This window comes from Neomonachus schauinslandi, chromosome 5 (assembly GCF_002201575.2).
Source record: "Neomonachus schauinslandi chromosome 5, ASM220157v2, whole genome shotgun sequence".
In the NCBI taxonomy this organism is placed as follows: Eukaryota; Metazoa; Chordata; class Mammalia; order Carnivora; family Phocidae; genus Neomonachus; species Neomonachus schauinslandi.
In genome coordinates, this window is record NC_058407.1 from 121,045,011 (window position 1) to 121,062,822 (window position 17,812).

At 38.7% G+C, this 17,812-nt stretch overlaps 1 protein-coding gene across 3 annotated transcripts in view; it reads right to left on the reverse strand.

The window, feature by feature from the left end:
• The window catches only part of SLC39A12 (solute carrier family 39 member 12), a 67,187-nt gene that overhangs the window by 35,084 nt on the left and 14,291 nt on the right, over positions 1–17,812 (reverse strand). For all 3 annotated transcript variants that reach the window (XM_044914992.1, XM_044914991.1, XM_044914990.1), the window contains exons 4-7: positions 12,608–12,780; positions 8,259–8,430; positions 3,856–4,028; positions 877–1,029 (exon numbers count right to left, since the gene is read on the reverse strand). In XM_044914992.1, coding sequence (XP_044770927.1) covers positions 877–1,029; positions 3,856–4,028; positions 8,259–8,430; positions 12,608–12,780 — 671 coding nt within the window. The remainder of the gene's footprint in view (positions 1–876; positions 1,030–3,855; positions 4,029–8,258; positions 8,431–12,607; positions 12,781–17,812) is intronic.

Consider the following 17,812-nt stretch of genomic DNA (forward strand, 5'->3'; position numbering starts at 1 on the left):
CTGTCCATCCATAAAACCATCTTATTTTTTGATGTGCAGAATTTGAATCTTGGATAAATTTGGGAATAATACTAGACAAGTGCTGGATATTTTAAAAGACTGCGAAAGTTTTCCCTGAGCGCAGACATTATAAATTATGGGAACAAGGAGAAAGCCAGAAAATAAGTGGAAAACTACGGAGGACTAGAGAGCCCCAGGACTTTGTGAGGAGAATTTGCTTTATTTTGGTCTCCTAGAGCTGTTTGCAAGCATTTACCTTTTTAACCATCCCACCAGTTAATCTATTGTCTGATATAAGAGCAAAACAAATCCATTAAAAAAAACCATACTGCATTTTACGTTTCATCACAGATGTAGAAACTGATCAAATACAGGCACAATGGATACAATTATTCAGCTGAAAAAAAAAAAAAGATCTGCCACAAGTCCCATTTCTGAGCTCCTTGTTTTTATAATTTTAAATGTTCTTAGGATATAAAATGATGGGTAATTTTGTGAATTTTCAAAGTTTTTGTCTGCATGTTTATTTGTTTTTGGTTAGGAAACACATCCAAAACGCTGATTAGTAGCTTGACCTTTGTGGCTAGTTTAGAAACAGGAGACTATTTCATGTCTGGGAATGAAGGGGCCCAAAGGTCAAATAGCGGGTTTTAACAAGTACCTTAATAGGCCAGCAACAGATGTTTAAAAAATTAATAACCATACTTATAGGGAAGCTGCCAGTCAGTATGATCTGTATATTCTGGAAATCAGAGCCCCATCCCTTACCTAGAGAACTTTATGAAGATGTCAATTACTTTTCAACAAGGACTTCTGAAATAAAAGATGAATATTATGAAGCTCTAAAGCAAAAGATAAATAAAATTTAAAATATACCTCAGTATTTGGTGATACCAGAAGAATAAAGCATTTTTCTATCAAGAAAAATCCATGGATGCCTGCAATTAATCCTAACAGTTTCCAAATATGGCCTTTGCTTTCATGGAAATGTCCAAACTCTGAGCCTTCCTGCTTATGTAAACCAAGGACCTTTATAAAAAAAGGAGGGGGGGGGGGAGAGACACAAAGAAATAACTTTTGATGACTTAAATATTGATTAATAGGTCCAGTATTGAATATATTCATCTTTCCTTCTGGGGAACCCCATAACAACTGCTGGAATCATGCAAAGCCCAGTTCGCTCTTAATTGTAGGACTACCTCCACTATATGATCTGATCAGGGTCAAACAAAATGTGTACAAGAGAAAAGAAAGGAGAACCAAATTTTCATATATTCTCAGTCCTTTTTTTCCCCCAAGAGTTCAATCTGTATCTGTTTGCACAGCAAGTCTTCATAACAGATCAATGTATTTTATATCCAGAAGAAAGACAAAGATACATTTCATCCAAGGTTCATTTCCCCCATGCCTCACTGCAATTACAGAAAACTTTTAATAAGTGTTCAGGTAAGTGAGAAATCTGCCTGAAAGCCTTCTTCCATGGAGTGTATACTATATACCCAGCAATACTGTCAGCTCTCTGGGAAACAAAGGGATACAAGAAATGTACGAGGAATTTTCCTCTACTTGACTCATCCCATTGGTTGACCTCATGATTTCTTGTGAGCTAGTAAATCAGTATGTATCATATTCCCTCCCCAGGAGAAGGCAGCTTGGGAAACAGCTCAGTGGTTTCTACATTTAGGATGTTACTGACCACCAAAGTAAAAAAAGGAAAAAGAAATCCTATGCATACATACTGTACACGTATGTGTTCATACATACATGCGTATATGTAGGTAGGTACACACATAGGCACATGAGTACACGTGTGAGTGTACATATGCATCCGAGTATATACATTGAGTTTATGAACGTAACTAAAAACCAATACACGTTAGTCAACTTTTCCTTTTGGTAAAGACATTAAAGGATACCCATCTAGTATTTGCAATTACTGTTATTTCACAAAATAATGGGCATGACAAGGATACAAAACAAAACAGAAGAAAACCCTACAATCTCAGAATAAAATGTAGACCTTTAAGTTGACATGTTGCTAGTTGAGAAAAGGAAATCATGACAGTCGTGTTTTTCTTGTTTCTGTGCAGCCCTTTGACCACCAGCCACGGACCACAGTCAGGAGCCACTGATTTTTCTAGCTTTCCGAACACTTGTACTGTACCTTTCTTCCTTTCCCCATATCTCTTCCCTCAAGTAAAACAGTTGCCTTCCAATTTTCAGGAAACCTAGCTAATCTTTTAAACTCCTCTCTGGAACGTGTCTCTGCAGAGCCAGTGGATGGCCTCCCCCTCCAGCCCCCACCCCCAAGTCCATGCCTCCTGTGCAGAGCCGCATGCCCCCATTGGGGGGAGGCACAGGAAGCTTTTGCTGTTTTGCAGAATCCCAGGCAGTGAGCAGTTCTGCAACCACTAAAGGGACCTAGGAAAAGGCCTCGGCCCCTGCCTCAAGCCAATAAGCCCTGAAATATTTCCAGAAAATTAGATTACAAGGGAAATTAAAACAAATAATGGTTTATTTCATTTTCCAATGCTCACTTTGTGATTTTCAGAACATCTAATAATTATTGAGCCTCTGAGCAACAAGAGTGACCCTGTAGGAAATTGCCAGAGGCTTGTGGAAATTTTTAACATCTCCGGCTTTGCAAGAGGGGGGCCCATTTGCCCATCATTCTCTATCCCAAGAGATTTCAGAGGGAAGCAATAACCTCCTCTGGAGCTCCTTCTGCCTGAACTCTTGCATCTCAGGTCTTTGTCTTTTCATTTCTTTTTCTTTTTTTTTTTTTTTTAAGATTTTTTATTTATTTATTTGACAGAGAGAGACACAGTGAGAGCAGGATCACAAGCAGGGGGAGAGGGAGAGAGAGAAACAGGCTTCCCGCGGAGCGGGCAGCCCGATGCGGGGCTCGATCCCAGGACCCTGGGATCATGACCTGAGCCGAAGGCAGACGCTTAACGACTGAGCCACCCAGGCGCCCCTGTCTTTTCATTTCTGACAAATAAAGAGCCTCAGAAGAATTCAGCAAAGAGCCAGCTTCCTGGTGCTTATATTTTTCTTACGGAAAATCTAGACGTTATGGGGCAAAAAAAGAAATTCATTTTGATGGTTCCAATGAAGAGAGCTTACTGATGGTGTGATGACAGAGGTGTGGGCAGCAAGGGGAGGAGCAAGGCCTAATGAGATGCCCAGAAGCTAGCAACTCCAGGAAACCATTTTCACTCTTAGGGCAGAAAGGGCTAAGGTTGGAAGTAATATTTCTGCAGCTCAGTGGGAGGTGGAGTCGGGGAGGAGTCCTCCCACGGGAGCTGTAGTACTGTAGGTAATCAGCGGCTTCTAGAACAAGTGTAGGGCCAGGAGGGCGTGGGGAAGAAATACCCTTGCCCCTCTCTCCTCCCACCCGGCTTTTCTGTTGCGCCTCCCATTGGCAAACAACAATTCAGCCCGTGAGGAAGCTGAGGAGGTGCAATCTTCTGGGGCAGAAAAAAAAAAAAAAAGAGCAGAAGAGGACAGAGAAAGGGTCTGAGGAGCATTGGGGACCAACTGGAGAAAATGCAGCACAACATCTTGCAGCCCATTCTTTTTTATTTAACAGATCATTAGTGGCTACTTCCTGAATTTCTCTTAATAGGAATCTGTATCTGATTACCTTTTTTGGTTTATTTAAAAAATAAGAATAACATGTGGTGAACCTAAGGACTGGTTCTCTCTTTTCCCCTTTAAGTGCTTTGAGGAAATGATACTTATTTTCAAGGAAGACACACTGGTCGAGTCACTGTGACATTGTGTATTGACATGACCAGTGACTCAATGGAAATGGAAACTAGAAACACTCCATGGAAAACAGAACAGTGTTACCTGAGGGATAAGGTGGAGCAGAGCATCCCCAGAAAGTGTCCCGACGGCCAGCCCCACAAAGAGCTGTAAAATCAGCTTGTAGTTCTCCTCACAGCTGTGGAACAGAATCAGCGTCGTCCCGAGCATGGAGCCCAGTGTGAGCAAGGCCACGGCCGCCGTGCTGTAGCCATATTCTAAGCCGAATGGAGAGTGCGAAGCAGTCAGAGCTCCTCATCCACTAGTGGTACCCCAGCCAGTGAAAATGCCAGAAAAACCCATCTTACAATACAGCTGATGGGGATATGGAATTGTTATATGAGTGGTCGAGTGTGTAAAAGGTCTTCATTTTTAAGGAAAAGAATGAAAAGACTTTCATCATTAACCTTGTTGCTTTGAAGTGATCCCAACTACCCCTTACTAAAATCACCACGGCAAGAAAGGACCTAGCTTACCACCCACTGCCAAAGAAATGAACTTCTCTCGCTTTAAACCACAACATCGGCTGCCATACACCGGTAGTGATTTCCTTCTAATCCCATTTAAACCTTCTGAAGTCAAGGAAGCAGAGTATAGAGGGGGCACATGGTGTGGGGCCATCAAAGACCTATGCTTCTGTAGAAGGTGAGTACTTTCTTCCAAAAGTTCTCAAAATTATTCGTAACTCATCAGTGCCTAAGATGAGTGCTTGTATTAGTAAGAACTGATCAATGAATGTGTAACGGTTGATAATGTGAATTTGGACAGCCTACATTTTAAATTATCACAATCATTTTTTAGAACCCCTAAATTTATCCCATGTTTCTAGGTTTCTAAATTTTCAAAAAATATTCAGGAAGTGCAATTTTTAAGATTATTCAAACAAAAGCAAATATGCATGAGGGAACAGGAAGCAAAGAAGGAAAGAGAAAAGATGAAAAAGGAGGGGCAAAAATGGCTTTTAGGGTCAAGTAGAGTTGACCCTTGAACAAGGTTAAGCTAGAGGAAAGAAAATGTCATTAAGAAAATCATAGGAGGGGTGCCTGGCTGGCTCAGGTGGTTGAGCATGTGACTCTTGATCTTAGGGTCATGAGTTCAAGCCCCATGTGGGGCATGGAGCTTGCTTAAAATAAAAATTTTAAAGGAAAGAAAAGAAAATCATAAAAGAGAATACATTTACAGTACGGTATATTAAAAAATCTGCATTTTTTAATGTGCACAAGTGGACTTGTGCCGTTCAAACCTGTGTTGTTCAAGGGTCAACTGTATAAATGATTTGGGGATAAAGAGTTTTCCAGGCCACCATTTTCTTTTGGTTACAAATATTCAGAGCAAATACTCTGTCTTCTACTTATTTAGAAATTACTAATAAGCCATAGCAAATTGGTTTGTAAACAAGGAAGGAAGGTAACTACAAAATTAAACCATCATTTCCTTTAGTGACTACAGATAATAAGTTAAACAACCCAGTTATCATACTAATTAAAGCCCATGGTAGATTTTAAGAAACTGCCATCTTAAAATTAGTTAAAATAGAAAATATCCTGTTCTTATCATTCTTGTACTTTTCTGAAAGGTTCACACCTACATTAGATTGTATTAATGATACTACCTGGTAACATGGTAATAGTCTTGTTTTTAAGAGGACTTTTATTGAATTATAAGTTCTAAATTATACAGGAGTCTAATATTAAAATAGAGTTGGCAGTGTACTCAAAAGAAGCAAAAAACTTTCCAATTTTAATTTTCCCACTCTTACCCCCACCCCTTCATTTCTAGGGAATCTCTATAAGACAGTTGTTTAATGGATATAGAGATACAGTTTTGCAAGATGAAAAAGTTCTAGAAATTTATTGCACAATAATGTGAAAGTACTGCTGAACTAGACACTTAAGAATGGTTCAATTTCATCTCAATTTCAATTTTTTAAAATTAAAAATTTTTTTAAATAATAAAAATGGTTTGGAATGGTTTTATTTTGTTCCGACTTAATAAAAATACCTATGTTATAAATACATCCCTGGAGATACTAAACCAAGGTTCATGTCCCACTCTTCCAAAAATAGACTCTATGTGGGAATGTCATTCTTCTCACTGAATACATAAATTAAAGACATTCAAAGGACGTCTAATGAAGTTCAAAGTTGCCGCATTTTTATGATAGCTACAAAAGATCAGAAAATGTTGAGAATTCACAAGGATAAATTAGGGTGTGGCATTTCCCAGGCAAAAGGAAAATTTGCAGCCCTTTGATTCTTCTAACTCCTCTCCCCTCTGTCCTGAGGGCAACTACAGCACGGTATTGGAGGGGAAAGGACCCTTCCTAACTTGAGAGCTTAGAAATCTGTTCAGGTCCTCTGTGAATCAGATTTCACCTGATCGTGAGGCAAAGACAGCCTGAAAACCATAAAATCTGACATTCGTGGCCACAGGACTCTGCTAAGCCCCTCAGGTCCTCACAGAAGTGTCATGGCGTCTTGACTGGAGTCAGGCAGCTTGCAGACGGGTTCTATATAAATGTTTCCCATCATTACAATAGAACTTAACCTAGTCATTAAATTCCTAGCCATTCTTTTTTTTTTTTTTTTAAAGGTTTTATTTATTTGACAGAGAGAAAGACAGCCAGAGAGGGAACACAGGCAGGGGGAGTGGGAGAGGCAGAAGCAGGCTTCCCGCCGAGCAGGGAGCCCGATGTAGGGCTCGATCCCAGGACCCTGGGATCATGACCTGAGCCGAAGGCAGACGCTTAACGACTGAGCCACCCAGGCGCCCCTGATTCCTAGCCATTCTTGAGCAGCTCCCTTGAACAAGTCTGAAATCTAATTTATACGGGGTCATAACACTCTTTCCTGGAAACCCATGCGCAGGTGGTGCTTAAGGGTCAGGTTCCAGCACACAAAACACTTTCTCTTCCTAACAACTCCCCAGCCTCTGCCTTCATCCCACATTTTCTGTTATTTACGCCTTTCCCCTTAAGTTACATAATGCAACATTTTAAATTGAGCACAGTAATGGGTTCTATGGTAAGTGTGATTTCTCTGAATTGTCCTCAGGAAGACCGTTCCCCAGGGGAGGTCTAGCTGTTCATTAGAAAGATAAGCATTTCTCACAGATTTTCAGTTCATAAAGCTATTTTGCAGTGGTCCGTAAGTAGCAGATACGGCGCCCGGTGGTGGGCATGTAAATATGCTCATGGACGCTCCTAGGTGCCATGGTCTGTCCCCCTTCTCCATTTCTGAGCCAACGCTGACCACCAGGTACTGAATTATTTCATTGTTCAGGTTTAATGAAGCTTTTTTCCTTTCAGTGAATATGGAGTCTTAGATATTTGGGTCTGGCAGGGTTTTGTTCGCATAAAATCCTCAAATGAGCCACTTGATGCTGCAGAATTCACGGTGTGTTGGAAGTGCTGGACGGTTCATCCCCGATGGGCACTGCAAGACTATCTCAGAGAGAAAGAAAAATGCTCTGAAAAGGCCTACATAAGGCCCTCCGATCACTGGTAATATTTAAAGCGTGCATGTGTTAACTGTCACATTTTTGCTATTCATCATGGATGTTTTTGGCCACGATTTCTTTTTCTTTTAAATATACAGTGCTTTAAGTGACAGAACACATCTTTGTACACATTATCCCGTTTGAAACTTACAGCTACCCTGTGAAACCTTATAGTGGAGCTCACCTACTGTGGTGATTCCGTGGGTTATAGGGGAGCGCAAATATCCAGCCTTCACTTCCTGGGGGGTCAGCCTGGTCGGGAGGCTGACAACTCCCCCCACAGCCACTTCTACCCCAGAGGAGCTCTTTGGTTTACCCCAGCGTGCCTTTGTTTTTTTTACGTGTGTCATGATGTGTGAAAGGATGGGGAGCTGTGTGATATCACTGCTTTCCTACCGTGCAGGAAAAAAATAAAAAATAAAAGACAGCCCTGGGGAAATAAAGAGAGGGCTTAAGATGACTGAGTTGGCTGGGGCTAGAAGGCACGACTCAACTTGGCATCTCTGATTCCATCGCTCATCTTCTTTCTCTTATACCCTGCCACTTCTCAACTAGGAACTTTGAAGTTGGTCCATGACTGAGTCATATAGAGAGGATAAAATCAATTTCTGTGACTTACATGCAAAATAGGAAATATTCAATGAAAGATAATGTAGCATAGCGGCTGACAACAAGGACGGTGGGGCCCACTTGCCGGGGTTTACATCCCAACTCCGTCACTTACCGGCTGTGTGTCCTTGGGCAAGTCACTTAACTTCTAGGTGCCTGTTCCTCTATCTATAAAATGGGGATAATAATAGTGTCTAGCTCATAGTGTTGTTGTGAGGATTGAACGAGTTGAGAAATGTAAAATGCTGAGAACAGTGCCTGGTATATAGAGTACGTATAGACAGTCACTATTGTTATTACACTGTGTGCACTAACTTTCTCAAGGAGGCACCAGCACTTACTCTCCAGAGTGGTTGGTAGCAGCTTTGCTTGTTGGTCCTCAGGCAGCTGACAAGAGCAGCTGAGTAATTGCTGGACGATTCCGGGACTCATTCGTTTGAAGTCTTCCTTGGAAATGGGTGAAAGGCTGTTCTGTAGAAATATCTCCACCAGCTGCCCCGCAGAGAAGCAAGACTGCATGGTGAAAACATCATTAGTAATCCCGACAAACAGATTTTCCTTCAATTGCCGTTCCTGAGAAGTCAGAGCCAAACCGAAGGGCTAAAAAGGACACAAGAAGCCACTCGTGCCTGCTTTCCCCTGCAACCATAATTTCTAAGGATTATTTTAAACCTCTGATCCAAGTCAGCTGCACCTCACTTTTGCTTTGAGTATGATGTAGAATGAGTTTGGCACCCTTTTTTTTTCTTTCCTGAAAACATGCACTGTATTTGACAATGTGTCGAATGGTTTTCTAACCAGCAGTCTAAGGCAACCGTGATGCTTTTTGTTTTGCTTTTCAGTGGGGATGGTTTTGTCTCAACAGAGTCAAGATTCCATATGATAAACAGGAGCTCTGAGGTAATGAGATCATTGTCTTTAATATTCTCTGATTGAATAAGCCTGTGTGGGCAACATGTATTTCCAAAAGCAATAAACGTTAATGTTTAAAAAAAGTGAATGCTGTGTCAACCAGCGTGTGTGTAAACACTGAATAATATGGACACCTTTGTAACCGACCTCCCTTCTCCACCAAAACAATTGAGATCATTATGATTCCTTTGCTGTTTTTCTATGTTGTATAGACATGTTCATAAGAGATAAGGGTTATTCATAAACAACAAAGGCAACAGGTCTCTCAACATTGCCACGAGGAAATTTGTGCATCTCAGGAGTGCTCGGGGCTGACTGTGTGCTTCAAAAATGGCATTTAGAAGTTTTAATGTGTATATAGTTCCACCAGCACAAATCGTGAAATCAAACCCTAGTGCGACGTCTTTGTGAGCTCTAGTCACAATCAACAAGGTAGCTGAAGAAAACCAGTACTTTACGAGGCTTGTGTGATTTGCTCTACGGGGGAATGTAGGGATTTTTGACAAAGGCACATTGCTGATCAGAAAATGATGACATATTTGCTGGGTTTTCCCCACAGACATTTTGGGGGGGATGAGTCCATGAATAAAAAATGTTTTATCTTGATCAGGAAAGATTTGGTTGCAGGGAAGAGAACACACTCAAATCAGTGAGAACCAAGAGGAGGTTGTATTGGAAGGATACTAAGGATCTCTGAGATTGAAAAGGCAGCCACACTTCAAGAGGAACTCAACTTGAAGCTAGAAAATCAGAACCAAAGATGTTTATGACTCTGTCTGTTTGGGGCCAAGTATTTTCTCCTTTCTGTTTCCCGCTGCATGTATCTATTTCCTTTCGCGGTCCAGTGTTCTCTCCCTTAGTAAACACAAGGCCATATAAGCCCCAACTCTGAAGTGACCTCTCAGCCCACAAACCCAAGATTGAGTGGAGTCTGCAAGTCCCGACAGAGATCTGATTGCTTCAGCAAAGCCACAGATGGGCTCTCTGGGGTCAGATGTCCCTCTGGTTCAATCAGTTTTGCCCACGAGATAGGAGGTGGGATCAGACTATTCAGACAGGGCTGCCAGCCTCACGCCTGTGAGTGAGGAAGGCATTTCTCAGAAAAGGACTGGGCAAAACTCCAAAAGGTTTCTACTACAAAGAGCAACAACAGAAAGCTAAACCTGGGTTTGTCTTTTTCCCTTTGTCCAAATAATTTGTGCCAAAGACAATATTCTCTTTTGCACCATTTGTTACTAATGGAATATAATTACTTCACCATTAAATATACTGACAACAACAAAGGGAAACTGGCAACAAGCTTTTGATGATGAATCCTTTGTAATAAACATTCTCATTGAAAAGTACTTGACTGGTAAGGAAAACAGTGCAGAGGCAAACGTGAACAGAATGCTATGCATCTTTCACCAGTTCACTGCCAAGAAATTGAATCGTTCTGGTCTTAGACTACCTTCTCCTAGAGTAAGGATCTTCTATTAAAAGCTTCTGTGCCCTTGATCTTTGTTTGCTGTTCCTGTGTTATTTAGGTCATTTGTTTGTTTTAAATTTCTTCTGAAATCACTAACACCAATGTCCTTAATGGTGATTCATTATATTCTATGAATCTGAAACCCAAATATTTTTAATAAAGAACTAGAATGAAAATTTAGATTATCCAGCTAATAACCTTTAAAATCTCTTTATTCCTTCGCATAAAACTTCAAATTATGTGTATCCTTGTTTTGATGTCATCAGACTTCTATGATAACTTTACAAACATTCTAGAGCAGTGGTTCATGAACTTCAGTTTTGAGAATAGCTTGGAGGACTTGTTAAAAGACAGAGTGCTGGGCTCTACTCTCAGAGTTTATGATTCAGCAGATGCTGGGGTGGGACCTGAGAATTTGCATTTCCAAGAAGTTCCCAGGCACAACACTTTGAGAACCACTGGGCTAAATAACATAAGTAGGATCTTCAGATCTGGTCTATCTTAGGGTCCTATCAAGAGTCACAAGGACAGTGACATGTTGGGACAGAGAAGAATCATTTGCATTGTTAGCATAGGAAATGACTATTACTGTTCTTAGAAGCCACATGCCTTAAGTAGGTAGTTCCTAAATTTTAAGAAACAATTTTCATTCTTTATGAAGATAAGGTCTCATTAGGCAAATTTGCTCCCTTCTAAAAGCCAGCCCTGAAGAAGCATCGAAGAAGACCTGGCAAACAAAGATTAACATAGGCATCAGCTCTCTTCACTATGTGTTGAAAACAATTAGCATGAGTTTGAAAGAATCAACTTTCATACATGTCTTTATATCTTATATATATATCTTGTATGTATATCACATATACAGCAGAAGTAACAGAAATTTACTTTTAAAAATATCTAATATTCTAATAATCTGTTTTTGTCTAAAAAGCAAAACAAGCAAACAACAACAACGAAGAGAAACAGACTCATAAATATGGAGAACCAATTAGTGGCTGCCCGAGGGAAGGGTTCGGGGTGGGGGGTGGGCAGAACAGATAAAGGGGATTAAGAGATACAAACATCGGAGGGTTGGAGGGAATATATGATACTGCCCAGTCATGTATATATAACTCACAGGAACAACATTCTGCATTGTTAAGAATCTGTAAGGGATTTCGCCCTTTGAAGGTACTGACTATACCTTGCTCACCTAAGATACAAATAACAAAAATAGTTTTATTTAAATCAACATTTCCCAAACAATAGCACAGCTGTTAAGAGCACAGAATGTTTTTAGACAACCTATGTGTATATCCTAGTTTCTGTGAACTGAAGCTATTATTTATTAGTTCCATGTCTCAATTTCTTCATCTGTAATATGGAATAATATACCCTAACCTCATATAGTTGTGATAATAATTAAATGACGCAATGCAGGTGAAATAGTGCTATGTCTAATACATAGTACATACTCAATAAACATAAGCCATGTTCGTGTAACATCAATTTATCAGGATTTTAAATGGTTAGGGCTGGGAAGAATTCTGTAGTCAAGGTTTGAGAAATGCTGGATTCAATAAGATTAAAGAAGTTTATTTGCTAAAGGACCTCCCCAGATAACTCAATAAGCTACAGGGTAATATGCATTTCTAGTGTTTCCCAAACCAATTTGACCACAGCACCCCTTTTCAAAGAGCATTAAGATAGACTAGTGAATGTACTTTGGAGCACAACTTTAGGTAATAATGGATATAAATATGTTTATAAGCTCATATATCACCTTTTCTCAAAAAACTTCTCAGTGCTACCTACTATACAAATATTTCTCTGTTACTCACATGTCAAAGTAATCTCTTCATAACCTAATCTATGTTTAAAGCATTCATTCATCATTGTAAGTATATATATAATGTTTGTATCCTCCTACTACCCTGTAAAGCGCCAAAGGAATTGTGCATATTTTTGTTCAGCACTGTATCCCTAATGGCCATGACGGTGACTGGCAGGTAGTAAATGCTCAGTATGTTTGCTGAATTAATTATTTGTGCATTTAATACAGACACAATGGGGGAAAGAATCATATATATATTATATATATATATATATACACACACACACATACACTATATGTTTTTCCTACATGTCTTAGCCTCATGTTTATGTCTACAGAGATCTATTTGTAGAAGAAAAAAACCATGACCACTGTGTAGAAATAGAATATTTTTACATTTAAGGAAATACACATTATCCTTGAAATTTTCCACAACTCTTATAGAACTTTCACAACTTTGACAGTAGCAACTGGTGGTATAAGAATAATGACCATACCTCATCCCAGGAAGCTGAACCATCATCTGACTCTTGGCCTGTGGATACAGATAGATTAGGGTAGCCCCAATCATAGATTGATAGGTCGTTTTGTTTCCTTTGAAGTTGATGGACTTTATCTTTTCTGATACAGGTACTTTTGGTCCAGAGAATGTTGAGGAGTTGGTCTAGTTCTAGAAATTTCACACAAAATCTGGCGTCACATAGAATAAAGATAAGTCAATCTCAGGATAATCACAATTTCTTATGGCCACAGCATAGATATTTTGCTAGATAAATTTGGTTCTAATGAAAAGTCAAGATGTTACTCTGGACAATAATAAAAGAACATTTATACTTCTTGTGAATATTGATTGTCTCACAAGATTTTGACTAAGCTTTGGAGCTAAATCAGCCTTACAAAGATGTTCCTACCATTTTTATCTCCTGGGGATGATACAATGGGCAATTCCTCCAAAGAAATACCTTCTCTTGAGCCAACTATTTCTTTTTCTAGATGGTCCCTATAAAAATGCAAACAAAAGATAGAACTGGCCTAATCCTTAGGAAATTTATTTCTTTGAGGTAATATATACATCCTTAGTAGATTAACTATAATTTGATTAAGTAAATAAAATTATTTTCCTTTTAAGGGTTTGTTTATGCAGAAACAAGAAAGGAAATAAAAGGGATCTGAGATTGTAGAGACAAGCTGACTTTTTCTTTTTTTTAAGATATTCTTTATTTACTTGACAGAGAGAGAGAGACAGCGAGAGAGGGAACACAAGCAGGGGGAATGGGAGAGGGAGATGCAGGCTCCCCGCTGAGAGGGAGCCCGATGCGGGGCTCGATCCCAGGACCCTGAGATCGTGACCCAAGCTGAAGGCAGTCGCTTGACCAACTGAGCCACCCAGGTGCCCCGCTGACTTTGTTTTCTAATGCTACCATGGTATGGTTGCCAGTTTATAGATTACAGTTTAGTTTCCCTTAGTAGAGCTCTAGGTTTTTAAATTGATTGATACAGAGAATAATTAAATATAATGGTGAATTTATTTGGATTTATCCATCTTCTTGCTTGTGAAGACAATGTCTCTGGTATTTTCCTGAATGTTATCATTAATGACAAGAAAAATTACAAACTAGACTTACTACAATGTTTCATTTTAAATAACTTTCAGTGAAAAAAAAATTATAAGACTTGCAAAAAAAAATGGGAATGTGGGACCCAAAATCAGGGAAGAAAGCAGTCAATAAATAGGTCTCTGAGTATTCCCAGATGTTGGATTTAACAGAAAAAGACTTCAAAGAAGCTAATTAAAAGTGGGCTAAAGGAACTAAAGGAAATCATATTTAAGGACTTAAAGTGTGACAATAATAAGTCAACAAATAGAAGAAATAAGAAATTCAAAATTATATAAGTGTCCAAATGGAAATTCTGATGTTGACTACAATAAGTGAAATGAAAAAATCACTAGAGGAGTTCAACAGCATATTTTATAGGGAATTTTATAGCAATACACGCCTACCTCAGGAAGCATGAAAAACCTCAAATAAATAATCAAATCTTACACCTAAAAGAGCAAGAAAAAGAAGAACAAAACCCAAAACCAGGAGAAGGAAGGAAATAACAAAGATTAAGGCAGAAATAAACAAAATAGAAAATAAAAAACCAATAGAACAGATCAATGAAACTAGAAGCTGGTTCTTTGAAAAGATCAACAAAACTGGTAAACCTTTAGTGAGACTCTTGAAAAAAAAAAGAGAGGACTCAAAAAAATCAGAAATGAAAGAGGAGAAATAACAACTGACACCACAAAAATATGAAGGATTATAAGAGAATACTATAAAAAATCATATGGCAACAAATTGGATAACCTAGAAAAAAATGGATAAATTCCTAGAAACATATAACCTACCAAAATGGAATCAGGAAGAAATAGAAAATTTGAACAGATTGATTACTAGCACTGAAATCAAATCAGTAATCAAAAAACTTCCAGGGTGCCTGGGTGGCTCAGTCAGTTAAGCGTCCAACTCTTGATTTCAGCTCCGATCATGATCTCAGGATTATGGGATTGAGCCTCACACCAGGCTCCATGCTGGGCATGGAACCTGCTTAAGATTCTCTCTCCCTCTCCCTCTGCCCCTCCCCCCAAAACAAAACAAAGCAAAACAAAACAAAACTTCCAACAAATAAAAGTCTAGGACCAGACAGCTTCACAGGTGAATTCTACCAAACATTTAAAGAAGAGTTAATATCTATTCTTCACAAACTATTCCAGAAACTAGAAGAGGAAGGAAAGCTTTCAAATACATTCTATGAGGCCAGGATTACCTTGATACCAAAGCCAGATAAAGACACCAAAAAAAAAAAGAGAGAGAGAGAGAGAGAGAGAGAACTATAGGCCATTATCTCTGATGAATATAGATACAAAAATCCTCAACAAAATATTAGCACACTGATTCCAACAATACATTAGAAAACCATTTACTGGGACGCCTGGGTGGCTTAGTTGGTTGAACATCTGACTCTTGGTCTTCGCTCAGATCATGATCTCAGGGTTGTGAGATTGACACCTGCATCAGGCTCAATGCTCAGTGGGGAGTCTGCTTGAGATTCTCTCCCTCTTCCTCTGCCCCTCCCCCTCCCCTGTCAAATAAATAAATCTTAAAAAAAATCATTTATCATGATCAAGTGGCATTTATTTCTGGTATGCAAAGGTTGTTCAATATTTGCAAAGCAATCAGTGTGATATATCACATCAACAAGAGAAAGGATAAAAACCATATAATCTTTTCAACAGATGCAGAAAAAGTATTTGACAAAGTACAACATCCAGTCATGATAAAAACCCTCAACAAAGTAGATTTAGAGGGAACATACCTCAACATAATAAAGACCATATATAAAACACCCACAGCTTACATCATCCTCAATGGGGAAAAACTGAGCGCTTTTCCTCTCAGGTCAAGAACAAGATAAGGATGTCCACTCTCACCACTTTTATTCAACATATTACTGGCAGTCCTAGCCACAGCTATCAGACAAGAAAAAGGAATAAAAGGCATCCAAATTGGTAAGGAAGAGGTAAAACTTCCACTATTTGCAGATGAGATGACAATATATATAGAATCCCTAAAGACTCCACCAAAAAACTACTAGAACTGATAAATGAATTCAGTAAGGTTGCAGGATACAAAATCAATATTCAGAAATCTGTTGAATGTCTATACACTAAAAATAAAACAGCAGAAAAAGAAATTAAGAAAACAGTCCCGTTTAAATTACACCAAAAATAATAAAATACCTAGGAATAAATTTAACCAAGGAGGTGAAAGATCTGTATTCTGAAAAGTATAAAACATTGGTGAAAGAAATTGAAGATGACACAAACAAATGGAAAGATATTCCATGCTCATGGATTGGAAGAACAAATATTGTTGAAATGTCTATACTATCCAAAGCAATTTACAGATTTAATGCAATCCTTATCAAAATACCAACAGCATTTTTCACAGAACTGGAACAAGAAATCCTAAAATTTGTATGGAACCACAAAAGACCCCAAATAGCCAAAATAATCTTGAAAAAGAAAAAACTAGAGGTATCACAATTCCAGATTTCAAGTTATACTTACAAAGTGGCAATAATAAAAAAAGTATGGTACTGGCACTAAAATAGACACATAGATCAATAGAACAGATTAGAAAGCCCAGAAATAAACCCATGATTATATGGTCAATTAATCTTCAACAAAGAAGGTAAGAAAATGCAATGGGAAAATTCTCCCCAGCAAATGGTCTTGGGAAAACTGGACAGTTATATGCAAAAGAATGAAACTGGACCACTTTCTTATACCATACACAAAAGTAAACTCAAAATGGATTAAGGACATAAATGTGGGATCTAAAATCATAAAAATCCTAAAAGAGAGCATAGGTAGTCATTTCTCTGACATAGGCCATAGCAACATTTTTCTAGAAATGTCTCCTGAGGCAAGGGAAAGAAAAGCAAAAATAAACTATTGGGACTACATCAAAATAAAAAGCTCCCACACAGCTAAAGGAACAATCAAAAAAAACTAAAAGACAACCTACTGAATAGGAGAAGATATTTGGAAATGAAAATCCAATAAAGAATTAGTGTCCAAAATATATAAAGAATTGATACAACTTGACACCAAAAAATCAAATAATCCATTTAAAAATGGGAAAAAGAAATGAACAAATATTTCTCCAAAGAAGACATCCAGATGGCCAGCAGACACATGAAAAGATGCTCAACATCACTGACATCAGGAAAACGCAAGTGAAAACCACAATGAGACAGCATCTCACACCCGTCAGAATGGCTAAAATCAAAACACAAGGAACAACAAATGTTGGCAAGGATGTGGAGGAAAAGGGAGCCATTGGGCACTGTTGGTAGGAATGCAGATTGGTGCAGCCACTGTGGAAAACAGTATGGAGACTCCTCAAAAAACTAAAAATAGAACCACTATATAATCCTGTAACTCTACTAGATATTTACCCAAAGAATATGAAAACGTTAATTCAAAGGGTTATATGCACCCCTATGTTTATTGCAGCATTATTTACAATAGCCACATCATGGAAACAGCCCAAGTGTCCATTGATAGATGAATGGGTAAAGAAGATGTGGTATGTATATACAGTGGAATATCACTCAGCCATAAAAACACGAAATCTTGCCATTTGCATCAACATGGATGGAGCTAGAGAGTATAATGCTAAGCAAAATGAAGTCAGTCAAAGGCAAATACCATATGATCTCATTCATAAGAGGAATTTAAGAAACAAACAAATGAGCAAAGGAAAGAGAGAGACAGAGAGAGAGAGAAACCAAATAGCAGGCTCTTAACTGTAGAGAACAAACAGATGGTTACCAGAGGGGAGGTGGGTGGGTGGATGGGTGAAATAGATGATGGGGATAAAGAATACATTTATCATGATGAGCCCTGAGTAATGTAGAGAATTGAATCACTATATCGCACACCTGAAACTAATATAACACTGCATGTTCACTATGCTGGATTTTAAATGGAAAAAAAAAAAAAAACATGTAAAACTAGAATACTTTCTTTCCACCCAAGATACAATCAGTTGCTGCAGCGCCCTAGCTCAGGGGCAGCTATAAGAGAAAAAAATGCCTCATGGCTTCTAAAACGCCTAATGGCACTGAGATGGAATGGCACGCTGAAATAG